General features: G+C 34.1%; 1 protein-coding gene across 6 annotated transcripts in view; it reads left to right on the forward strand.

Annotated features, from left to right (window-relative positions):
* The window catches only part of LOC145686057 (HEAT repeat-containing protein 5B), a 356,761-nt gene that overhangs the window by 312,183 nt on the left and 17,643 nt on the right, over window positions 1-26,935 (forward strand). For 4 of the 6 annotated variants that reach the window (XM_081758948.1, XM_081758949.1, XM_081758952.1 and 1 more), the window contains 7 exons: window positions 2,995-3,157; window positions 3,526-3,641; window positions 5,656-5,943; window positions 7,954-8,190; window positions 10,113-10,264; window positions 13,536-13,749; window positions 17,536-17,562. In XM_081758948.1, coding sequence (XP_081615074.1) covers window positions 2,995-3,157; window positions 3,526-3,641; window positions 5,656-5,943; window positions 7,954-8,190; window positions 10,113-10,264; window positions 13,536-13,749; window positions 17,536-17,562 — 1,197 coding nt within the window. The remainder of the gene's footprint in view (window positions 1-2,994; window positions 3,158-3,525; window positions 3,642-5,655; window positions 5,944-7,953; window positions 8,191-10,112; window positions 10,265-13,535; window positions 13,750-17,535; window positions 17,563-26,935) is intronic. The other 2 variants (XM_081758950.1, XM_081758954.1) reach the window with 1 other exon arrangement.

Genomic DNA, 26,935 nt, shown 5'->3' on the forward strand with positions numbered 1-26,935 from the left:
TAGGAAGTTTTTAGAAAACTGATGGGAACTTCAATTATTGTAGTTTGTCTAAACAAGTTTTGAAGTACACTCGACTTATTTAATGCGTTAATTAATAAGCATGTCAGTTGTAAGTTCAGTCTTCTTGGGAGACGAAATTTAGCATGTCCCTAGTTTGTTAGTACATTCGTATAGTTTTTAAGTTACTGATGTGTAAACTAGTTAATAATAAAGAATTCATTGCTTTTAAAGTATTACACTGGTACTTCAAAATAAATAAAATTAAATATTTAATTTAACAAACTCAAAGGAAGCTACCGGTAATGAAACCGTGTCTTCATTTACGAAAATAGCGTTCTAATAATTAAATTTTTTGAAGGGTTTATATGGATAATAATGGGAGTAAGCTGGCAATTCGAGTGAACTAATCGATTCTGATCTGTTTATTTTCTAAGTTCACATTTAGTAATATCCATATTTAGAGTATATCTGGTCCGCGTTCATTCTTTTCATAATAGTTTAAATACCTACAAAATTAGTAATTACATTTTCGAGTGTTCAGTTTTTGTTTGTAATTGGTGCTGAATTTTCGGTGGTCGAGGCTGCCATCTTCGGCTGAGCTTTCTAGTTACGAATGGATAATTTTAGTTAAGTAACGAAAAGGACAAACTCGAAATGTTGACATATAATTAATAATGCTCATTACACTTAATCCATTAATTTTTTAAAAAAACTGTTCATTAAATTAGAATGTACTGTTGAATCAGGTCTTCGTAGTATTCAATATTAACCCTTTTAACTGCAGACTGTTAAAGCAGTCTCACAGAAGTATGTGACTGCACTGCTGCTGATTGCTCTTATAGTTAACAGATGGCTCTAATTACTCACAAAGTAAATAATCTAGAGAACATATAACCGTCACCAGGTTATAGAAGTAATTTTCGTGAACGCTCTGTATATTTCGTGAAGACAGCAATTATTCTTTGATTTATACTTTATTTCTGCGACGCAAATAATTTCTTTCTTCGGTGGGAACTGTTTTCTTCCCACACAATAGGACAAAGAAGTCTTTTATCGTTCACTCATATATATATATATATATATATATATATATATATATGAAACGTTTTGTGGTGAGAACATTTTAGTGAATGACAAGGAACTTATTCACTTTCTGAACTGTATATATGTACTCGTCGTATATTTCGTACCTGGATTCTCAGTGTTTCTTTCTTACTTATTAATATACAAAGACTATGTTCTTTAGTTATTTGGAACTGAATCAAGTGTATTCTTCGATCATTTATGGAAATATTGCACACCAGGTGTCCGAACGCCAGAGCGACGACAACCATATCGCTCTCCAGTTCGTTATCTAAACGTTCCCATAACAAAGTTATCGCAATGATTTGTGCATCGTGGCCAGTGAATTGAAAATTAACGTCAATTATTTTAACATTAATTTGCATATACATACAGGTGATTCTACCAGATTGCATTTAAGAATGAACTTCCAACATTGACCAGTCGGTCAATGCAGCTCGTATCTCGAACGTTTCAGTTCGAGGAGTTTTACTCCGTATCTCCGAGCAACCACCACGTTTGTTAAATTGAGCATCACAGTATGTTAAGGGGCATACGCTATTAGCCGGTGAAGGACTTAGTTACGGCTAGCCCCTCATTAGTGAAGTCCCGGGTTCATAAACTACCCAGTGCGTACCAGTCATAACGCGCTCTCCAACATTCTCATTCTATTTTGGCAACTATCTACATTCTTTTGCTGGAGACTATGTCAATTTTTGTGGATTTGTGCTGCAGCTACAAGCTGCTTCGTGGGATTATCCCGGTGTCAGCCCCACAGTGCTAACTGTGCCCCATGTGCATTAACTGTGTGAGAAGAGCATCTATAGTGAAATCCCAATCATAATCTTTTATACACACATATATATATATATATATATATATATATATATATATATATATATATATATATATATACGTGTTGCAAAGGGCTATGATATAGTGAAAGAGCGAAGTGTGATTTCGTTAGTGAAAATAATTATATATTTAGTGTTGAGTGTTGTGATTGTTTTTCTACTACATTATTTTTTTAAAAATAATATTTTAATAAATAAGCATAGTGTCATGTTACTTCATGCGTTTTTGTTACATGTATGAATAATATTTGTGTGTGCTGTGGTCTGAATGACTGTCTGATCGTCCGTGAGGAGTTCGAGACGAGACATCCGAACCTCTCGGTGCCTAATGCTCATCTCATTATTGAGACCGGCGGGCAATTTGAAAAAAACTTCTGTAATCTCCTTTTGGAAATGTTCCTTGGTGTCTTTACCAGGTAAGTTCAGGTCTCCTGAAAATACTCATTGGTGGGACAGTAAGGAGGGCAGGTCCGGAAAGCGGTTATAAACACATACATGTGTTTCAAGCGCGGTACCTTGTGTTCAAGAGTATTACCCACAGATAAAGAAAGGTAACCGAAATATGACATAGGATAATACTATAAAAAATATAGAAGCAGAAATTTCAATAAATGATTTACGAATTTGTCAATAATCATTTATACTACAGCTACAAGTTTTCATAAATACAAATTATAACATAAATAGTTATTCACTTACTGGATTTTTAATATCATATTGTCAATTACAAACACTTGACAACAGTACATCTTGATTTTGTTGACACGGAGAAAATGTGAGAAATGGCGGAAGTACCATATGTAGGGGATTATTAATTGTATGTTAGCATTCTATGTAAGGTGTTCATCGTAGAACTTAGAGCTTATTTTTTCTTACTTTCCGAAAACTTACCAAATCTAATTTTTCGTAGCTAAAAGTCCCGGAAGAAGGTCAGAAAATTCAGCAATAAATGCAACCAAAAATAAGTAAATTTCTGTGAGTATTTCTTTTGCGCGGTATTAATAATATTTACATGTTTTTCTAACTAGCACTGTGCGAAGTATTTTCAACACTTAGTGATGTTTCCATTTTATTATAGGTATATGTATGGAAGCTTTGTGCAGTCCTCGATCTACAGAACCTCTAGAGAGTGTAATGACGTGCCTGAAGGCATTGCATACTTTGTTGGACTCTCAATGGCCTCGCAAAACTCTTATGAATGAAAAGTCGCTGAGCATTGAATTGTGCAATGTTCTTCATAGGTATGTACTCGTACAGTATAGTAAGTTAGTTATGCTACAACTAATAAATGAGGATCTTCATAACTCTTTCTTGGAAGTAGGGTAAAGTGGAGCAAATAAGTGAATAACTCTGTTGCAAGATAGCCAGATATTGTTGATATTGATAATTCTAGAGCAATAAGGAGCAATACGTACATTTAAGCAACCGAAAATATGAAGAATTTTCAATATTCATTTGTTTCTTGAAGTTGTACACTCTGTAATGAAGTTTGTAGTTTAATTCATTTCGTTGTTTTCAGTAGTATTCATTATTTTAATATAAGAACCATCTCGGGGCTTGCTAGGGAACTTCTGTCCGAGTTACTAATTTTCATATACTTGTGTTTCAGACTACTGTTGACGAGAGAAACTCCATCTATACAACTATTGGTTATGGAAGTATTAAAACAGGTTATAAAGGCGTCACAAGAGAATCTGGAATCTCAGAAGAAAAAGAAATTGCGAGGTATGTTGTTTTCCGTTTTCTTTCGTTGTCAGGAGTGTGGTATGCCAAAACTCCTTTATATATTTACCGTGTCTGTCCGTCTGTCTGTGAAAAAAAAAAATCAAGAACTACTTAATAGATCACCAATTTTGGCCAGGGTGTAGATGGACAAAAGTTAAGAATCAAAGTCGTTGATGGTGCTGATATTTAAACTCGATGTAGCAGAAGCCGTGTGGACTTTGTGGTGAACAAACATCGTGCTCGTGGGTTTTCTCGGGATTCTCCCGTTTCCTCCCACTTTCTTCATTCCACCATTTCATTCATCTTTTATCATCACCGTCTCCTTTAGCCTAACCGGCATAATCGTGGGACGTAAAACTTGAAAGATTTCATTTCGTTTCATTTTCGATGTGGCAGAAATCAACCACTCCCGGTTTTAACATTGATCGCCATAGAGCGAAAATGATAATAGGGAGAAGAGGTTTTCTGCACAGAATTAAGCATCCCAAAAATATATTCCATATCTCAATTCTATTCTCTCTACAAAAATCGAAAATGTAGAAATCTACCACTTCCGGTTTCAGTATTAAGAAAATAACACACCATACGAGTACAAACCAAACTCCTTCACGTGGTGTACACGTGACACTGGTATTTGTTTTTAAACATTATTTCTTTCGAGATTCTTCATGGTTATATAGTTAGGACACACGCTTTGAGGGCGTGAGACCTGGATTCAGTTCGCTGTGGGAGCTCACGCCGTTCGGATCTCGTGTTGAGTTGTAACTCTGTATGTTACGTAGCCTTGATGCTGAAGTGAAACATTAACTTCAAAACAATCGACAGTCTATCTTTCAAAACTGTACTTGTCTTGTGACCTTAAGCTTTTGTGCTTGATTGTGTTTTAAAGCTTACTATATTGAACGAGGATTTCCGTGAATATGTGTATTCTCACTGGTCAAATAGGTAAAATAGCGCTTGCAGAGAGACTTGAGGAGCGCCATGGTCATTCTAACTATGATTTCAACAGCAAAATTAAATTTAGTTTTTGAAACATTAGTAAAACCAAGAAAGTATCTCTTTGGAAGAGTCGAACCCAGGTCAGGTGAGTTATAATGGACAACATCGTGTGAACGTGGGTTTTCTTGAGGTCCTTCCGTTTCCTCTTATCCAGTCAGTAATTCTTCTATCACCATTCACTTGCTTGGTTGATTGGTTGAAGTTTAACGTTCCTTTTCAGCTCCGAGGCTATATGAGATGTGAATCTACAGTTCGATGTAGAATCCGAACCATCGTTTGCGTTCGGGGTCCGTGCACCAAAGGCGCAACCATCTACTTGTGTTTTTGTACTTGTTTCTTCTAGCCTGTACTACGTAATTGATTGATGTTGAAACTCTTAGCTAATGTCATCTCCACTACTTTGAATTGAATTTTGGTGAATCACTGAAAGGCAATAAAGAATTAAAAAAAAAAAAAAAGCCAGGTTGAAAACTATTAAGTGGAGTAATAATTATTTTCAAGACCTTTTATATAGCGTGGTGACCAGCGATGATGACGTCATAAACCAGACTCAGATTTCTATATCATTTTGTATATCCTATCTGGTCTACTCCTACATTTTTGTAATTTTTCATTATCTGTAAGTAATTAATTTAAGAAAGAAAAAAAAAAACACTTAGGGAAGAGCTTTAAACTGAAGATTTCATTTCAGTTTTATGCCGAAACAAAAATGCTTAGGATATAAGAAATGATTCTAGTATGTCTAGATGTGTTGTTTGTTAAAGGAAACAGACTAAATGAGTAACAAGTTCAGATTTTCAGACTACATAACATTGTTTAAAGAAAAATAAATGAGTTTCATGTATACCGCAATTATACTTTATTATTATTGGTATAAGTTTCTTAATACAGTTCAGTGTTATATCGGTTTTAGGATGTAGGATTAAAAATCAAATAAACTAAAGAAAATAATATATGCGCTATCCGTTTATTTTGTACAATAAAATTACGATTTTTTTTTTTTAACATTTCGTAGAAATGTTACCTGCAAACCAAGAATCGAAGGAGAGTCTAGAAGTTGATCTGTTGGGTGAAGGTGGTTCTTCTGGCGAAATAGTTCCAGGGCAGTCCCTTGTATTTGCTGTGTTGGAAGTGTGTTTATGTTTACTAGTAAGGCAACTACCTGCTCTTAATCCTTCACCTACAACACTAACTGGAGTAGTGGCTCGATCGCGGTGTTTTCTTCCAACTGAAGAATCAGGGAAATTGATATCTGCTGCATTAAGCAGCATGGAAGGTCTTCCAGATCTCTGTTCTCCAGCAGGTAAGTTTAAAACGATATTTTGTTACAACACATACAGTCAGTTTAATCAAGAGTAGAAATACCGTTTGGCATTTAATGCTTCATAGCTATGCCATTACAAAAATTCGAGAAATAATATGTTTCAGTACATGAAATTATTGCTCTAATTCAGTTACGTAAAGGTATCTGTAACATTTAATAATATGAGGGCTATTCAGAAAGTAACAGGCATTTTGAAATTTAAAAAAAAAGTAACAGAATGAACAAACCAAATTGTATTTTATATATTTGAAAGAAATCTTAAGCTATTTTTACACAGAATCGCCATGCAAATTAATGCACTTACCATACCGTGGCACAAGTTTTACTATACTGTCGCGGTAGAAATCTGCCTCCTGCGATTTCAACCACTGGCTTACATCGGCATGCAGTTCGGCGTTAATATCAAAGCGTTGTTGTGTAGTGAGCCATATCCTCATTGCTGGGACGAGATGGTAGTCGCTCGGCGCAAAATCCGGGCTGATCCGAACACTTCCCATCCAAAACCATCCAAAAGCTCTCGAGTACGCTTGACCGTGTGTGGACGTGCGTTGTTGTGAAAAAACAACACCTCCGCGCTAAGTTTTTCCGGTTTACACAGTTGGCGATGGTTTTCAATTGGCTTATGGTTTTTTGCCAACAAAAACCTAATCACAAAACGCACTGCGCAAGAGGCGGGATTTTCTATTGCAGCGCACATTGTAACACGTCACAGAGAGCACAATAAGGGCACCACAGTCCTCACGCTACTACAGCTGGATGCGTACTGTGTGGGGCAACGTTCTGACACCAAAATGGCCACTCTAGCCCCACTCACTGTCGCGATAGGCCAAAACGTCTGGTACTTTCTGGACAGCCATCGTAAATAATTAAAATTTTAAAAATTACACTGTACTGTGAAGAATGATAAGCGTAACATTTCAATATACCTAAACAAACTCCAAAATGATATGATAATAAGATTCTGTTAGACCAGACCTTCTTAATCTATTTCACATCACGACATCCTTTTATCTCATCCTCATGCTAGCGACCACTGTAAATAATTTCCAATTCGTAATAAGGTTTTTGATTATTGCTGCGTGTCGCTTATAGTTCTATTCGTATTTGTCTTGTATTGCAATATGCAGTTCTTCAAAAGTTTTATTCCTTTTTTATTACATTTGTTTTTTAAATTACTCTATTTGTTTAATATTCTTCGCTCTATTTGATAATGAGTATTCAAATAAAAATGTGTCTACTAAATAATCTCTCTCTCTCTCTCTCTCTCTCTCTCTCTATATATATATATATATATATATATATATATATATATAAAATATTATGTTTCCACTACTAAGTTTTCATTACCTTATCTTTTTACCTGCTTTCGTGACCTACATGTATTCCTCTCACGGCCCCCCAGATTGAGAAAGCTTTCTTAGACTAAAAATAAATTATAAAAAAAATAACGTATAATGTAGTAGGATGTCATTTCGCCATTCTCTTAATATTTGAAAAATATTACATCACTGTATTATGTAGATATATTACTTTAAGTCAATATTATATTCAGAATTGAAATTTTATAAGTGGGTTTTTTGTGCAGAAGATTCATAATGTGTTATAACGCACAGTTTAATGTTCGATAATAAATTGGTTGATAGAGTTATTATTTATATTTAGTTTAAACAAATAATTGAGTATAATTGGGTATGTCAAAAGTCATGAATGTATTGTTAGGTTTATATATATATATATATATATATATATATATATATATATTCTATATATTTGAATAGAATATATGTTAAATGTTGCTTTCGTTTCGTTATTTGAAACAAATAATAAATTTTATTGTGAAATCTCCGAAGAAATTGAGATGGTATGCAGAATGTATTGGTTTGAAGAGATCCTTTCGATATAAGATTGATAATAATTTCACTATTCTGTGTTATCTTTTTTTACTCATTAGCTAGGTTATTCTAACATATTTTATTTACCGTCTTTCAGGTGCTGTAGCCATACTTCCAACGATCCTGTATTTAACAACAGGCGTAATAAAAGAAACAGCTACCAAAAGTGTCCACGATCCTACTATATTAGCTACAGTGCTACCTGTTTCCTCCGCACTCCATTGTCTGAAAACAGTAGCTACTGTAAAATACGCGAAGGACGAACGATCTAGTGAATCGTGGAAGAAGCTATTACAAAGTACTCTTGCGAAAATTATTGATTTGGCTAAAACAGGTAGGACTTTTAGACTTACCTTATATACTAGATGTATTAACATCTTGGTAAATTTTGTTAAAACTACGTTTGCGCAATTTTTATTGAAGCTGAGATGTCATGTTTCTTTTCTTCCTTTCCTTCTTTCTGTTTTTCTTATTTCACTAGCTAATTGAAATATGTAATAACTTATGTAATAATTTTCGAAATGTAAAACTTGATATATATTAAAACACTAAATATTTTCATCTGCTCGTGTGCAGATCATTTGCAGTAGTAAGTTAGTTTAACAGTGATAGGTTAGTAATATGGAATTGATAAATGAGGAAAAGAAAATTAGAGGAAATTATATAAATAAACTTTTTGTATACAATCTATACATGATATCTTCATTACATTCTTCTAAATCGCATTATGATGTTTCTTTGCATATGTAAATGTAGTTTATTTTGCGAAGAAATTATTTTAACTTGAGACCAGAATTTTTTTTGGTGAATACATCGATAATTACAATCTATCGATTATAATAATCGATGGGTTATTATAATGGATTATTATATGAATACATAGATTATAATGTAAATGAGTTTCAATCCGTATTACCAATATTAGTTTTAAACTAAAAGAAGTTGTTTCACAGCGCTCCAGATAACCGTCTGAAGGTCATTTTACATTGAAACCATTAGCAACGAAAGCTTGTCTCATCGAGGTCCAGTGGCTAACGCGCACGGCATCGGATTTGTTTCACAGCGGAGATACTTGCCTCGGATACAAACTCGAGTAGTGGTTCAGATCCTATTTTAAACAGTAGATCTCGTCTCATGTAGTCCGAATGCCGAAAATAGGAGGAGCCCGGTATCTCAGTGATAGGGCACCCATCTCTGGTTTTTGTCTTGTTCGATCCCAAGCCGTGTGAATTTGTGGTGAAGAACATTGTGTCCTTGGGGTATCACGGAGTTTTTCCGTTTTCTCCAGCATTCTCATTCTACAAATTATTTCAAAATGTTTCAATTTCATCAGTATTCGTCTCCTTTAGTTTGAAGGATCTAATTGTGGACGTTAAACTGAAAATTTCAATTCTGAAAAGGGACGTTAAACTAAACGAAATCAATTAACATGGTAAGTGGGAAGAACTTGCCTGAATGGTCGGCCACAAATTTGAGCATAGAAACGTCCGATTGTTTAATAAAATCGGTAACATCTTCTACATCGTTCAACAAATGATTATTTTCATTTATTTATTTTACAAAACACTGTACTATTTTCTCATACGTAGTATGTTACGGAGTTCAAATATACTTCAGAGATGATAGTGTCTTATTTGATTCTTCTGTGTCATATTATAGGTGAAGTGTTTAGATTAATGAGTTTTAAAATTTCACGGAATTGCATTTTGTTTTACTGTTAATATACCATTATTTATTTTCATATACTTAAGGTTACTAGCCGTCGGTATTTATAACGCTTGTCCAGGCGTTCGTACTTATTTTTAAAAATTCGTAAAATGTTTGTAGTCTTTCTCTACAAGTGATAATCATATAATCTTATAATTAAACATCGTCTCTGGGTGTTTTCATTTATGCCAACTTCAAAAATTTCACATGTAGTCAGTTTTACGATTCTCTCTTTGAAAGGAAGGACTTGCTGAAAAGACTGGCTCGTCAAATAAGTAAATACTGTGAATGAGGCTACTGCATTGAATTTTGTACATACAACTGTCTGTTAATGGTTTCATATGTTGAGAATGTATTATTTTGTCAATTTTACTGGATAAATCTGGTTTTGATGGTTTCTTAAATTTTTCGTTTTTCGAATCTATTTGTCCTGATTTTCACTCATCAATATGTGGTAATTCTACATATACTTATGTTGCTTTCGTTTAATGTCATTTATGTATTTCTTTCTTAAATTAAATTTGAACGTGATCAATATTTCCTCTATAGGTTCTGAAGATACGAGATTGGATGAAGTAACGATGTTGTTAGCTGTAGCGGTATTTGTTCTCCATGCACCGGCTGAAGTAGTTTGTGCACCAAATCTTCAGTATCCATGCATCAATGAATTTAAGCAGTGTTTTCAGAGTAAACATATAGCAGTAAGTTTCTTAGATTGGTATCACTTTTCTAAATATCTTGTGATATATTTATTGTTGTGAGCTGTGATTACATTTTTCACCATGATTGATAAATTCTTTAATTATTGTTATCTAAGTGTTTTAAATCCTCAAAGTCAGTTTATGCCTTTTCTACTTAAATAAATAAATAATACCGTTTTAAGGAGGAAAAGAGAAAAGAGAAGATATCAAAGGCGGCTTCACAAACATTTCTTGTTGGCAAATTATACTAGCATAAAGACCACGAAGGGGAGAAGGGTCATCCAAAAATTTTAAATAATAGAGAATTTAATTTGAAATATCGTTGAAAGGTTCCTGGAAAAGCAGACAAGTTTTGTAGGAGAAGATTGTCATCTTTAACGAAATTGAAACAATTTCATTGTGAATTCTTGCAGTCAGATAAAACTTCCAGTTAATTGTGCCCATTCCATATACGGTGCCGAACACGATAAATTGTTTCCTACAAAGGTTGTTTATTTTTCCATTATCTTTTCAACAAAGTGTCAAATTACATAAATTACTTCTTCAGAGTTTACAAATTAGTATCACGAGCTCCATCGTGGCTATGTGGATAACATACGTGTTCGAGTTCGATTTCCAGCAAGCGCTTATATGGTTCGGACCCTGCGTTGAGTTGTAGCTCCACGTCTTACATAGTTTCGCTGATGAACGGGACGCTTAATTCAAATCCAAACCAAACCAAAAACAAAGTAGTATCACAAAACCAGAATATTGACAATCAACTAGACTTTACACACAAAATGGATCTCCAAAGTAGTTACAATAAATACTTGTTAGATAAATGGAAACAAAAAGCTCTAAATATTTACAAATATGGACAAGAACTAAAATATGCTAATAAACACAAACTGAAAGCAAAAAGCAGGAAAATGGGTCTCTTTCCGTCCTTGGCCAGGTCATTCCTATGAAATGCAAGAAAATGCACAAAAATATGGTTTTAAGGTGGTTTTTAAATCAAATATGGAAACAGATCTAACAAGGAACAAAAGTTATTATGTATATCCAAAAGTAGTAAATTTTGACATTTACGAGGTGGTATGTGTTTGTGACCATGGGATAAAGGTAGCAGAGACAAACAATGGGAAAGTACATCATAAATTACAGCAAACAATAAAATCTTATACCTACTGTCATTGCACCGCAGTTCCATAGCATTCGATTCAACAAACTGCATCAAAATTTCCACATCATTCGTTTCACTACACTACACTAAACACCCAGTTATTCAGTTTTAATGGATATGGAAACACCATTTGTTTCAACAAGGAAGATGAAAGTTCTGTGTATAGTTTTCCAATTCCTCAGAAAAGTGAAAAAGTCATACTGTCTACTAAATTTCGAATGTAAGTGTTAAAGTTACTTTTAATATATATATCGAATACAAGAAGAATTAATTAAGAGATGTTTCCAGTCTGGAGGACTGCAACAATAATTATAAAACAATGGGGTTTGTGAAATATATAGTAAGAAAATAATAAACTTGACGCACCACCGGTAACAGTACTCTCTCTTTTATATAAATTAGTGTGTTGATATGCATACATTAATAGATACATACCTACCATACTACTTAAAATTTTTGGATGGCCCAGGAGATTGTGAGATAGGGAGCCTTGTGAGGCAGAGCGCTCTATTCGATTCACCAGAATACCACTCATTCTAGCTTTGAAACTTCTTGTATAAATGAAAAGACAAATTCTGAACAAAGCATTAACAAATAAATAATTGCGTTACAGTTTCGGCAAATTAAATACCTCATGTATTTCATAATGTGTCTGATGAAGGCAAAGTTAATTTGCCGAAACTGTAAAGCAATTATTTATTTGTTAATATATGCTTTGGTCAGAATTCGTCTTTCGATTCACCACTACATTTTCGTATCTCAGTTTACGTTTTATTTGAATGTGCAAGAGTTCATAATTTAATGGTGGCCATTCCGTAAACGGTGCATCACAATAGAAACTTTTTCCTACAAAAGTTGCTTACTTTTCTATGATTTTTTTCAATAATGTGAAAAGTTACATACCTTGCTCTTTAAGATTTTTGGTAGACCCCTAGAGTCTGTGATAAGGATCCTCGTGGAGCAAGCAAGGCTCTCAATTTGATGTGTCCTCAGACATTTTTCTGTCTCACTCTTTCTTTCCGCCTTTTTCTCCAATAGTTTGTGGTCTGTAAGCATCGGATGTTTTATCTTAAACACTTGGTGTATATATATATATAATATAAAACTGTAACATATTAAAGTCGGAGTTTTTTTTTTTTTTTTTTTCCTGATCTTTAAGAGGGTGATTTGAGCATGTGAGTTAAGGGTACAAATTTTGAATACCTTTCCGTCCGTACAGTCAAGCGGCGATTTTAACCTCCGTGTCACTGAGGGGTTAGTTTTTAAGGATGCCCGTGTAGTACAGCAGAGGGTGTGGAAAGATACCTTGCAGCATCCAACAAGGTACATAACATACCATGGCACAACGACATACAATCGTAAATTTTACGTCCGTATAACGTTTTCCTCAGACGAATCACTTGATTCTAAAGTGACTCACAGCGTTTCGACTTTTAAGTATGAACTTTTTATACGCCTCTATCTGTACTCTTGACTGATCATATCTACTGGAATGTGAATTTTCAACAATATATTAATTTGTTGCTACTGCATAGAGAACCGTCATTGTGAATTACTTTTTGTGAACAGTGGGTATTCATTTCTTGTAGTAAATAGCGGATTATTGGACTACGACCTTGTTGAACACACTTGGAATCTCCATTTGAAATATATTTTTAAATTTTATCTCTCAAACATTTTCCAAAGCTGTCTCTGAAGATGTTTCTTGATGCAAGAATGTCGCATTGTTACACAACATGGATTAGTACCAGGTGATATAATTAAACTTAGTGTACATCGCACATGTGTGTATAGTGTTACATGATGTGATTCAAAATACATCTTGTGACTTTGTATCATTTCTCATAAAACATTCTCTTTACGATATGGTTTCGTTTCCAGTTATTGTTTTATTCCCCTCCTTCATACCTACAGCCATTCAGGAACCATTATACTACAAAAATGTGTTTGTGTGAGATATCTTGATTTGTAATTTATGAGCTTCAGTCTACATAGATCAAACAGATCGTAATGTGTGTTTTCAATTACTCTGACTCTTTAGATGTTAGGTTGAATCTACTTATTTGAAATATGGTAAATTTGAAGTTATTTTGTCATGCAATTTTGCAGGTGAAATTGAAATGTGTCCAGACGTTGAGAACTATTTTTCAACATCCAGATCGCACTATCGCAACCCCGTATATTCATGCTCTGGCGCCACGTCTGATTGAATTTTTGTACACGGAAGGAAGCAAACAAATATCTTCAGAATCCGAACTGACTCTTACTTTAGAAATCATTCAAACAATGGAAGTTCTGGTTGGTTTAGCTGAGCCCAAACATAGTAAGTAGTTTGTCTTTAGTTGGTGACGGTGGTACTTTTAATGCAGCAGCAATAAATCTGTAAAGTAGGTTAGTTTTAACGATTGATATTTTTTGAAAAAAAGTGTATTCAGATCTTTTTCATTTATTTTTATTAGTATACATTTTTTTACGTTATTGTACATTATTAAGACTTTACTTGCCCCAAAACTCCGAAATTATATCTCTATTGCGAACCTTTTGGGGAAAATTATCATCCTTAGCCTAGATTCTTTCAGAGATTGAATATTGCTTATAGAACTACATCCAATAAATTACCTTCATATACTATGTATGCGAATAGGGTGTCCCAGGAGGAAGGGTCAATATTTTGGGAAATGGTGGTATGAGTGATCCTAAAGAAAAAGGTTCATATGAACATTGGTACTAATCTCAATGGTTTGAGAGCTACAGGTTGTGAACCATTTTTTTACTTTATGTTGCAAATTGTCCACCCTGTAGTTATTCCCCTGGTCACCCTGTAGGGAAATTTGAAAATTTAAGGTTATTTAAAGGAATTAGATGCCAACATTGATTCCCAAATATCCTTCAATAATTTCTCTTCCACCACTGCAACATATTGCATACCATCGGAAAGACCATTCCATCACCTTTCAAATCCTCTATGTCTTACCTTTGTAGAATAACTACAGGGTGAGCAATATGTAATATCAAGTCAAAAATGGTTCACAACCTGTAGTTCTCAAACCATTTAGATTAGGATATGTTCATATGAACTTTTTTTTTTTTTTTTTTTTTTTTGCTTAGAATCACCCATACTATCATTTTCCGAAGTACTGCCCCTTCCTCCTGGGTCACTATATATATATAAAATTCCTGTAGCTTTCCATGATATTTCTCTTATAGTTCGCTTTCTATGCACTAACCAGTATCATAAAACTAGCGATTGATATAATTAATGAAACAATGGTTGAGTCTCGAGGCTTTCACCTCTGTTCCATTTCACTTCACTAATAAATATAGTTAATCGAAGAAAAATTACGAAACGAACTGCATCTAGAGAACTTTTGAATCTTCTTACCTACAAATTTGAAATCTTTACCCTTACTTCATTGGCAAATATACTTAGGCTGAGAGAATTTAAGACTGTATCTTGAAATTCCTAATATAATCAGTCAACAAATTTTCAATATGTATCTAAAAATTTCTTGTTCTCAATATAATCTTCAGGTCGTGGAAAACAATTGCTTAAATTTTCTTCCTTAGTAGACACATAGAACGTGTTGTATAAGTTCAGTCCGACAAATTTTTAATCTGTGCCTTTAAAATGTTGGCGAAGCAGTGTTGCGCGTCTTTAGTTCTACCCTTATAAGCAACGTTGGTTTTCTGAAAGAAACAGTGCTGAAGATGGCAATACATTTTTGTCAAAACGTACACAAATTATCATTTGGGTGTTTTTGGATAAGTGCGGTTTTAGTAAATGCTAACATCAATTACCCGCTTCGCTGGGTTAAATTAAGAAAAAATAGTAATATGTTTCGTTAGTAAGTCACATTTTACTATTACTAAAGCGCTCCTTGATATTGGTCATTTTCGATGATTTTATATATCTCCTCTCCTCCCTATGTTGCGGGTCACGGCATCGGAAGTGTCATTGTTCATCTCAGCGACCCCGAAAACTATGAACTCGACACTGATATTGGTAATTTTGACTCTCTCTCTCTCTCTCTCTCTCTCTCTCTCTATATATATATATATATATATATATATAAAATCCATCCCTCCCACAATTTTTGCGGGGCTCAGTTTGGATTTAAGTGGCGTCAGAAGTGCCACTGTTCATCTCGGCGACCTCAAAAACTACTATCGCACTAATATCGGTCATTAAGTTACATCGTCAAACTGATATAACAAAAACCATCTCATGTTCGAACTTAATCTAGGTTGAAAATATGATCGAGATCGGTCTGGTGGTTCAAGAGTTATTGTTTTATTTATTTTTATATATCCCCCACTCCTACCTCCTCCCCTAAGTTCTATCGTCAAAGTAAATAGATAAATACCATCCCAGGCCCGAAGCTCATCTATGTTGAAAATTTGATCGAGAACGGTCAGGTGGTTCAAGAGTGAAGTCACATAGACAGTCACTTTCATTTTTATTTTTTTACACATATCTCCACCTCCCCTATGTTGCATCGTTAAAGTTAAATGATAAAAATTATCCCAAGCCCGAACGTCATCTATGTTGAAAATTTGATCGAGATTGGTTGGGTGGTTCAAGAGTTAATTAAGTTTTATTTATTTGTATATATTTGTCTCCTTTCCTCCCCCTCCCCTAAGGCCTACCGTCAAAGTGATATGATAAAAACCATCCAGGTCCGAACTTCATCCATATTGAACATTTGATTTAGATCGGTTCTATGGTTAAATCGTGATGAAATCACAAAGATGGTCACTTTTATTTTTATTCTTTTTACATATATATATATATCTCCCCTTCCTCTCCCCTAGGTTCCACCGTAAAAGTGAAATAACGGAAACATCCCAGGCTCGAACCTTATCTATGTTGAAAGTTTGATCAAGATAGGTCTGGTGGCTCAAGAGTTATTAAGTTTCATTTGTTTTTATAGATTTCTCTCCTCCTCTAAGTTCTACCGTTAAAGTGATATGATAAATACCACCTCAGGTCCGAACCTCATGTATGTTGAATTTTCTTTAAAGATCGGTCTGGTGGGTTAAGCGTGATGAAGTCACAAAGACAGTCATTTTTATTTTTACTTTTTACATATATATCTCCCCCTCCCCTTCGTTGCACTGTAAAAGTAAAATGAAAACATCCCAGGATCAAACCTTATCTATGTTGAAAGTTTGATCGAGATTGGCCGGGTGGTTCAAGAGATAAGTTTTATTTATTTTTTATAGATTGATCCCCTCCCCTTAAGTTCTACCGTTAAATTGATATGCTAAAAACCACTTCAGGTCCGAACCTCATGTATGTTGAATTTTTTTTTTTTTTTTTTTTTTTAAAGATCGGTCGGGTGGTTTAAACGTGATGAAGTCACAAAGACATATTTTTATTTTTACTTTTTTGACATATATATCTCCCCCTCCCCCCTCCCCTTCGTTAATAAAAATACAAGAGTGATTTTAATTGTTCCGTTCTTCTTTCTTCTATTGCAGAAAACATGACCGCTTCGATGAATTTCAGTTTGACACACCTTCAGGCCAGAGAAATCATGTCATTGTTTTTTTGTTTTTTTCTTGGTGCACAATGCTAAGCGAGCGGCCATGTTGTTTCTGCAATAGATGAAAGTTATTTTAAGAAAATATATATTAATTATAATAATAAAATCAAAAGATTGTATGCCTTCTGATAGTCAAATACAAAGTCCGTTGGCTTCCGTAAGATATTTCTGTTTTCCGACATAATTTCTTTTTGTTAATAATTGTTTACCTATATTTAGCAGTCCTTGTTTAGCTTGAAAGAGGTAAGATATAAAGAAATCGTTTTAGTGGTGATCTTATCGATTGATAATATTCTGTGTGTTTATTCTTGAATCATCATAAGAGTAAAAATTCAGGTAGTTAGCGTAAACAGCGCACGATCTCGTAAATTATTCATATAATATTTTTGGTCTTCTTCTTCTTGCGCATTAATCATATAATGCTGTGTAAATCTAACCTTAAATGAAATGTGTTTTTAAGAAATACTTGTATTATAGATTTTAAGTGCTTTCTTATCCTATAATCTTTATAAGAAATCAAAAATATCAAATTTATTTACTGCGTTTCTTTTTATGCGTTCAAGGAAATGTGAGGCAAGGCAAGTGGTTTGGTAAATATGAGCTTTAATGATTACATGTTGTAATGCATTGCATGAAGGTTTCCACTTTAAAAACACTGATATCTTTATTTTATAACCACCGTTTTATAATCGTTATTTTGGTCAGTCTTGAGTTTGAATGCGTTATGAAAATAGTTTGGGAATGCTGTGCGAAAGTTACTTTCTTCTTCTTATATGGGGAAGAATTTTCAGTACTTTCAAATACAACAAATTATGAATGCATTATGCAAATGTCATGCAATCGTTTTGAATGCTGTAATAAAATTACATATTTTACACCTTAATGGATTGTGAAATGCTTTTGCTAGTTTCAATTGAGCAGCAAATTATAAGACATCATGAAGAAACCGCTCATTTCAGATGGTTTTTTAAAGGGTAAAGAATGTGCAGTCAAATTGGTTGTGGCAACGACCTTGAACTGAATTAGTTTTGTAGATGGATAAGAACGTGATAGATCGGTAATAAATCAGGAAAGTAGGAACCTTAGCCTATATAAACATGACATCTTCCTTTACAAATGTTGAATCCGTTCGTTTCGTTAGTGTTAGTATTGCCAAGTCAAAAGCTAAACGGATTAAATTTTGATGCATTATTTAACTGAATGTGAGAAAATATATAATTATCGTTTAGCTTTATATATATAAGTCTCGAACCTACACGGGGTTTGAATTTAGGTTTCTGAAAGGATAAAGGAGAAAAAGGAATTAAAAGAACTTCCAGCATGGGTCCGTCTTACGCAAAAGTAATTCCAATGAAGTAAATTCCTAGGAAACTTCATAATCGTATTCTAATGGAATTGCGATATCTATCTATCTTCAGAGTTGGAAGCGCAGGATTGAACATGTATACAGGACTCGTAATAATAATAATAATAATAATAATAATAATAATAATAATAATAATAATAATAATAATAATAATAATAATAATAATAATAATAATAATAATAATAAAGTTTACAATTAAAAAGGCGATATCTGCATGTTGCCTTCGAAGTTGAATTGCATTACCATTACAATATAATGTATGCTATTTTCTGAACAGATGTTACTCATAACTGTAACGTGTAACATTAATAGTGAAGCGAATCGTAGTTGATGCATGCTTCACATTTGATGAACGAAAGTCCATTTTTAAGTGAAAAAAAGTTCACCAGATTTAACATCTAAACTTTTACTTTGAAAGGTGTCATGCAAACCGCTGGGCAACTGTAGTGAAGAAATTGCAGCGGCTTGTGCAGCAATCTCTGTGAACACATTAACCGACGTTACTGAAGCAATCGTTTGCCATTGTGATTGTTTCTGGCCGCTAATGGCAAAAGCTTTAAGCACCTCCAGTAACTGTACACGTGCAGGAAACTTGTATTGTGCCGTATTGTAATATGTGTTAAACTTGTGATTTATAATTAATTTTAGCACCAACATACAATATAAAATTTTCTTTCGTTAAAGTATGTATACATATTTTTGACACATTATGTATATTCATATTCAATGAATGCATTCCCTAAATGTGAAAAGGAACATTTGAAGAAAAAATATCTTCCAGTGGTCACTTTCATTGTAAAGAGATAAAGTATCCGTCTAGAATTGGGAAGAAAAATGGTTATCCTATAAATCTATTCAAGAAATGGTTAGAAAAACTAGGGATCATGACCTCATCAAATAAGGAACCAGATGAAAATGAATTAGTTGTTGAACTTCCAATTATAAACGTGATGTTTGAAAATACGCAATCTTAACACATGCGCACTGTGTTGAATCCGTCTGTTTTGTTCATGTTAATATTGCCACGTCAAACAGTCAATAGAAACAAATTTAATGCGTAAATAAACTATAAAGGATGTTCGAAATATTCAACCTAAATACTAGTTATGAAACCAGGTAAAAATTTAGGGAAATATTTAACGGAATATTTAAGTATTTTATATGAACAGTTTGCGAAACAGTGGGTTTTTATTAAGTTTTGTGCTTCTGTGAGAATATACTTAGGGATAAATATGGGCCTCAAAAAGAAATATTTCGGCACGAATTAAAGAACATATGAGAGATGTAAAGAAGGAATATCAGCCTTCCAGATTATCGCCACAGTTAAAACACAATAATTCATATGACATTAACAAAAAAGAAATTTTATATGAATTCAGTAATAGCATAGAGCGGTTAGTTATAGTCCGGGATGGGGATTGAATTTGACTAGGTGTCAACTGGACTCCAGTTCTGGGTATGTTTTCAAATTGTAGGATAAAAAGTCTGACTCTGGTGCTCTGAAGCTGGATAATATGGCGATACTATGGGAGAATAAGAACACAAAGTGGACCTTTACGTTAGTGGAATTACCTATACGTAGGACGAACCTATTCATTTTTTTCTTTTCATTTTGATATTAATTCCTCCTCGATCCTTTCAAAAATCTGAAGACGAATCTTATATATATATATATATATATATATATATATATATCGTAAAACATTAAAGTGAAAGATTCTATGTCATTTCATACGTAATATAATGACAAGTAAATGTGATCAGGTTTTTATTGATTTTTTTTTTTTTTTTTAATTTCACCGCGTTTTGTCATGCCTTTCTTACAAATTGAGCATAGGCATTTTACTCAGTTCTTTCAAAATTGAAAAAAGGGAAATTTGGTTGCACATACCTTACAAACGAAGCTGATGAGTGTTTTATTCACGGTATATTTATGTTTAATTTGTTGTAAAGGCTTCAGCATGTTTTTCGTCCCTGGATGAAAATAAATTCTGAAAGTAAAGAGTCATACGTGAGACTTAAATGCTTACTAAGAACATTTAAGTAACAGTTGAGTGAGTGTTGTTTTAATAAGCACCTTTCTTTGCGTTGCAGATGTAGCGAGAAAATTGGTATGGTTTCCAAAGATTCCATATATTGATCTTTACTTATCGCGCTAAAAAGATTTACGTTGAAAAATTATTCTTTGAGTATATACTATTCAGTTATTTCATTATTTGAAGTCATCTGTGTTTTATTGTTCGCTTGTTTATTGCAATATATCAACTCATAATTGAAATCATAGTTTTTTTTATATATATATATATTTTTTAAGATTCATATCAACTTTTATTGATAATAGTTGTCAAACTTACGAAGTCAAGGACATTTTTTAGAACTCATCTGGTATCTAAAGAAGTTCAAAATTTTGTTCAGACTTTTCTTACAACTTCATATATTAGTCTGAAATTTTATTAAATTCATAGTAGAGCGCTCACTTCCTGTGTGAACAGTCCATAGTTCGATCCCAAGCCATGTGGGTTTGTAGTCGACAACATTGTGTCTGTAGGTTTTCTCGGGGTTCTCCTGTTTTCTCCCACATATTCTTTCCAGCAATTCCTTTCGTAATCATTCACATTAATTAATCATCCATCTCCTTCAGCCTACAGGGTATAACCATGGAAAGTTAAACTGAAAGTTTTTTTTTTTCTTTCTTTCTTTTTTGAACCCAATACATTGTAAAACCCAAGAAGCAAATACTTCATTCCCTGCTGAATCAAAATACACACACAGGTAACTAATATAAACGCAACTTCGAAGATATTTTAGTTTTGTTGGTATGTATAAATGTCCATTATAAGTGTCTCCTCTTAGAAATCGAGAAGAACTTACCCAAAATTGATATCATGAAAGCATTTCAAAACCTTGTGTTTTAACTGGATTGTAGAAATGACAAAACGAAAATATTAATTGAGCGCTTGGTAAAAATAAACCAAACAATCATCTTGTTTATTGAAGTGGATTGAAGCTAATAAGGGAACCGTAAACAAGAGCATGTTCGAAGTAAGTGGTTTCCAACCATTTAATACTTGCGGAACGGCCAAGTAGAAAGCATCACTTTCCATTTAAATGTTTAATTCTTTACTTTTAGGTTAGAAATTTTACAATCACACAACCAATGTTTCTAATCTATTTCCTTTGAAAAATCATATTTATGGACTAAATACAACACGTTCTGTTGTTTATTTGCCAAAATAATCTCGGTTTGATGTTGAAACTGCAGAACATAGAGAGCAGCATCAACGTCCAGTTAGTCCCTGTATTTTGCTATGCACATATAGCAGAATAAATTGTTTCACATGAATACGAAATTGAAAAAGCTCATTAACAATTTTAAAGCTTTTCTGCACAGATCGGGATGTTCTTCACACACAAATAACTGACATTGATTTAGTAACTTGCTTTTGCATCTGGAGTTGAGAGTTACATCAAAAGAAAACTTCATGGATGATACGGTACCATGTTATAAGCCAAAGTTGACTACCACCTAATGAGGACCAGGAAAAGTACTTCGCGGATCAGCAGTTCAAAACCACTGTTCTAAACTACTTCGACAGTTTACCCAGTTAATACAGATAAAAAAAAAACATTAACTTTTAGTATAAGCTGTGGAAATCATTGAATCTTATGTGTTGGGTTAGTATATGCGCATAACACTAGTTAACAAAGGTTTTGTTACATAAACGGAAATACCTGTTCTTAAAGGAACTTTTTGCGCTGAATTCGAATATGCACTCGGTTTTTCTCCATCACGTACGATTTTCCCGTAACAGAGGGATTTTCGGGAAATTCCCTCAAAAATTTCCCTTTTCGTTTATTTTACACCCCAAGATCTTGTCCCCTTGCATATACTAACATAGAAATTATACCTAAGTATACTTTGATTCATATTTAATAAACCCTCCAAGTTTCGTAATAATCGCTTTATTCTTTCTAGAGAAATAAATATGTTTGTATGTATACTGTGTGTACTGTTTATTGCACCTTATAGTAATGCTTTCAGATCTCTTAAGTTGAGGTAAAACGTTTTGCTTTATTACCACAAACACATATATAAAATATAATTTACAAGTGTGACAATTTACAATAAACAATAATACAAATGTACCAAAAGGTCATGAAAAGACAATCAAAACTATCACAATATATGAAACTTCCATTGGGTTACAAAAACGTACACTACTTCCTTCTTTTGTAATAAATGTTGCATTCTCTAACAAGACCCCAACAATAGTCCCCCATCATTGAAGGATCCCCATCGTCCCTGGTACCTTTTCTCCATTGCCATTATATCTTGGTGGAATCTTTCCCCCTGTTCGTCGCTGAGAGCACCTAGGTTAGCAGGAAAGAAGCTGAGGTGGGAGTGCAAAAAGTGGATTTTTAAAGACATCCTACAACCCAACTCTTTGTATTTCTGTATCATGTCCTGTACGATTTCTGTGTAACTCTCAGCTTTGTTATTGCCCAGAAAGTTGCGCACAACAAACTTAAATGCTGTCCAGGCAGCTAGCTCAGCACTGTTTAACTTGCTGTCAAAGCTATCATCAAGCATTAATTTCCTAATTTGGGGACCAATAAACACTCCCACTGAAATCTTAGCATCACTCAGGTTAGGGAACTTATTTCGCAAATACTTGAAACCTTCACCAGATGTGTCCATGGCTTTGACAAAGTTTTTCATAAGTCCTAACTTGATATGAAGTGGCGGTAGTAATATCTTATTAGGATCTACCAAAGGAGTGTATTTGACGTTGCATTCTCCAGGTACGTAATTCACTCTAGGTTCCCATTCCTTCACTTCATAATGTTTGTCATCAGCTCGGCTATCCCATAAACATAAAAAACATTGGTACTTCGTGTAACCGCACTGCAGTCCTAATAAAATACCAACTACCTTGAGATCACAACATATTTGCCAACAATGGTTCTTGTAATTTATAAGATTTAGCAAAGTTGACATGGTGTCATAGGATTCCTTAATCTTCACTAAGTGCGCAAGTGGTATAGAAGGTTTTTTATTTCCATTATGTAAAAGGACAGCTTTAAGGCTGACCTTTGACGCGTCGATAAATAACCTCCATTCTTCTGGAACGTAAGGAATTCCTAGCTCCGCCATCAACCCATTTATATCCGTACATACGCACACATTATCTTGCATTGAGAAATAGCTTGAAAATTGAACATGCCTTTTCCTGTACACTGATATGTTCGTTTCTGCATCCAATAAGTTCCACTGCTGGAGCCTTGATCCCAGAAGTTCCGCCTCTTGTTTTGTCTGGTGCAAATCACGGACTAGGTCATTAAGTTCACATTGCCGGATGAAATGTGGCTCGCTAACACAGTCAGGGATGAACGTTGGATCCTTGGATGTACATGTTGATGTCGATGGTTCATCAAGGTCATGATCATCATCAGAGTCTTTTGGCCATATCTCTTCCCAGTTGGTAGGGGGCTCGGGAAGTGGAAGTTCATCCCCGTGCGGAATAGGTCTAATTGCGGATTTAACGTTGAGATAACTTATTGTGTATTTGCTTTTTTTAGAATGTCCCTTAACTACTGTGAGACAAAAATAACAATCATCCAGATGGTTGGTGGGTTCTCTTCACACCATTGGTACAGCAAATTTCATGAACCTCCATTTCCCTTTGGCCCATGCAAGTAAAGTGACGTAGCACGACGCACAAATTATGTTGGGTGCCCAAGTTTTGTCCTGATCTCCCACACGACATCCGAAATATATATAATATGCTAGTTTCACCGATGGCGTAATGGATCTACACTGTCCTTTAACTACAAACTGGCCACACACATAACAAAAACTATTTGGTGAGTTAACACACGAACGCCGTCCTCTTGACGCCATTGTACTGATCACAAACTAAACTTCTGGTCTTAGTTGGGTATAATGCCGTTAAGATCAAACATGAAAGCACTCTTAGCAGCAAAGACAACTTTGAAAGTGAAGTAGTGTTAAACCACACGTCAATATAAAAATGTACAAAACTCCCTCACCAAGTATCAAGAACACAAGAAAGAAAGAAATGCGCGGGGGGAGGGGGGAAACGATACCGTAGTGGAAAATTCAGACTGCATTAGTTCATTGTTGTCAACAATGAGTCTGTATTCCATTCTTTCTTTCTTTTGCATTCTGTTACATTTGATAACAAATATTGATAACCATGTCATGAACAAAACGAAAAAACTTGGAGAATTGTATATATATGTATTAAGATATACATATACTGTACGTTTAAAAAAATATACGTTGGAAGTACATTCTATTTTTATACACGTTTCTAATTTACAGAGAGCAATACAAGTGTGTTGTTGACTATTGTAAATATTCATTTTTATGTCTGTGTTTGTAGTAATAAAGCAAATCGTTTTTACCCCAACTCAGGAGATCTGAAAGCATTACTATCAGGTGCAATAAACAGTGCACACAGTATACATACAAATATATTTATTTCTCTAGAAAGAACAAAGCGATTTTTACGAAACTTTTAGGGTTTATTAAATATAAATCAAGGTATACTTAGGTATAATTTCTATGTTACTATATGTAAGGGGACAGGAGCTAGGGGAATAAAATATCTGAAAAAGGGAAATTTTTGAGGGAATTTCCCGAAAATCCCTCTGTTACGGGAAAACTGTACGTGATGGAGAGAAACCGAGTGCATATTCGAATTCAGTGCAAAAAGTTCCTTCAAGATCAGGTGATTTTTCTCATGTAACAAACAAAAAGTTTAAATTTATTAACTAGTGTAATATGCTGGGTTCGTATTTAAAATCTGTCTGTAGTAATACTGATTTGTTTTCGACATTCTATGAAATTAAATAAATATTAGCTATTTACATTCTAGTAGTAAAGCGTCCAAAAAAAAAAAAAAAATCCTAGAAGCGTTAATTACCTCAGCTTATAGCGTAAATCATCTTAAGTCAGGGAGTATAAGAAATGAAAGATCGTATTAAGAAACATTAATACAAATAGAGAAATATAAACTAAGAATGAACCTCTATAACAGAGACTTACTGTTTGTTGATCGGTGAAACTGCTTGTCAACTATTAAGCAGTTGTATTAAATCACTATGAATTTACCGTAAGTAGATTTTCTCTATTGAAGAGGGTGGTAAGCTCCAAGTCATATCATTTCGTCACTTCTCTTTCTGTTGCAGCAAATGAAACCAGGGTTAAGAATTAGACTGGTTTCTCCAGTGACATCATGCCTAATGCATAATTTGTTTTACTGTACTTGTTATTGATTTGTTTAATGTCCACTAATACAATTGCCATTCAGAAGTAACGGGGTGAAAGATTTTGCATAAGTGAGTATGCGTTAGCTGTTCTCATATCCTGTAGTATGCTTCTGCCATTCTAGTGTGTTTTCTACCTAGGAATGGGTAAAGTAAAAGTGAAATATGTTATGTCGAACTCAAAATTATCTTCTTGTAATCGTTCTTCAAAACGTCTCATTCGTATCACATTATTCTACTTTCAGAATGGCATCATATGTGTTGTAAGGTCGCTAGTTCTAATGCTGTTTATTTGTCTTAGAGAGGAAAGTCGCTGGGTGCGAATAGGGGTGAGATCTCACATTTTAGTTGTCCAAAGTGAATGTTTGTGTGTAATTGGTTAGGATTCGATTTTTTTATTATTATTCTCATTACTTTTCCTGCAGAGTTGTGCATCTTAGCCTTTTGGAAGGGGTAGCATGAGTGTTTCTATTCCTGGATTATTTCTTGTGGTATCTGGATCATATAGGCAGACCCAGCATAGTTATGAGATATGATGGTAAATTCTCTTCAACTATCCCCATCAGAATCAATTTTCATTACAAAAGTTCACGGTGAGTTTGTTTCTGAAATCGAGTCAGGGAACGGAGAATCAGTCGTGATGGATTTTAGACTGTGCAGTCGCTCATGCATAATTTTCCGCACATTCCCATAAGCAAAACAAATTTTATGTTGATTATTTCAGTGGCTATTTGTCTGTCTTTTTATTTTTTCGCCACGTCAAGATTGGCGGAGACTTGACGATCTTCTGGATCGAGATTTATCTTTGAGGAACATGTGTTCTGTTTCAAAGTTCTTTCCCACGCGTCAGTAGTGTCATTTAATGAACCGTCGGCATGGATTTGGCGAACTTTCCACTTTTCATATTGAGGCATTTGGTAACATAGTAGGCTTCAATTTTGCTTATTATGCAGATTATTAGTATCTACCGGTTCTTGAAACGATACAAACGAAAGTAATTAGCTGTAGTTTGTACCGCCCTCTCTGTATGATCTCTTTCCTTCTTTTGAGGATTTGGTTGTAATTAAAGATGGGTATTTGGCATTAGTAGTAATTCCATGTTCTTTTTGTGTTTCGCTGCTTAGTATGGTGTCGATTGTCTTGATCTTTATTACTATATTCTGTATATAACGCGTTTTGGTTTACATTGATTGTTGTATTGGCTTTTCCTAAAGCTGACTTTCCTAGAAGTTTCATTATAAATGGTTTCCTTCAGTTTCGTTCGTCTTACAGATAAAAGTATTGACTGGATTTACTACCTCTCT

Source organism: Thermobia domestica, chromosome 5 (assembly GCF_964235325.1).
Source record: "Thermobia domestica chromosome 5, izTheDome1.hap1.1, whole genome shotgun sequence".
Classification (NCBI taxonomy): Eukaryota; Metazoa; Arthropoda; class Insecta; order Zygentoma; family Lepismatidae; genus Thermobia; species Thermobia domestica.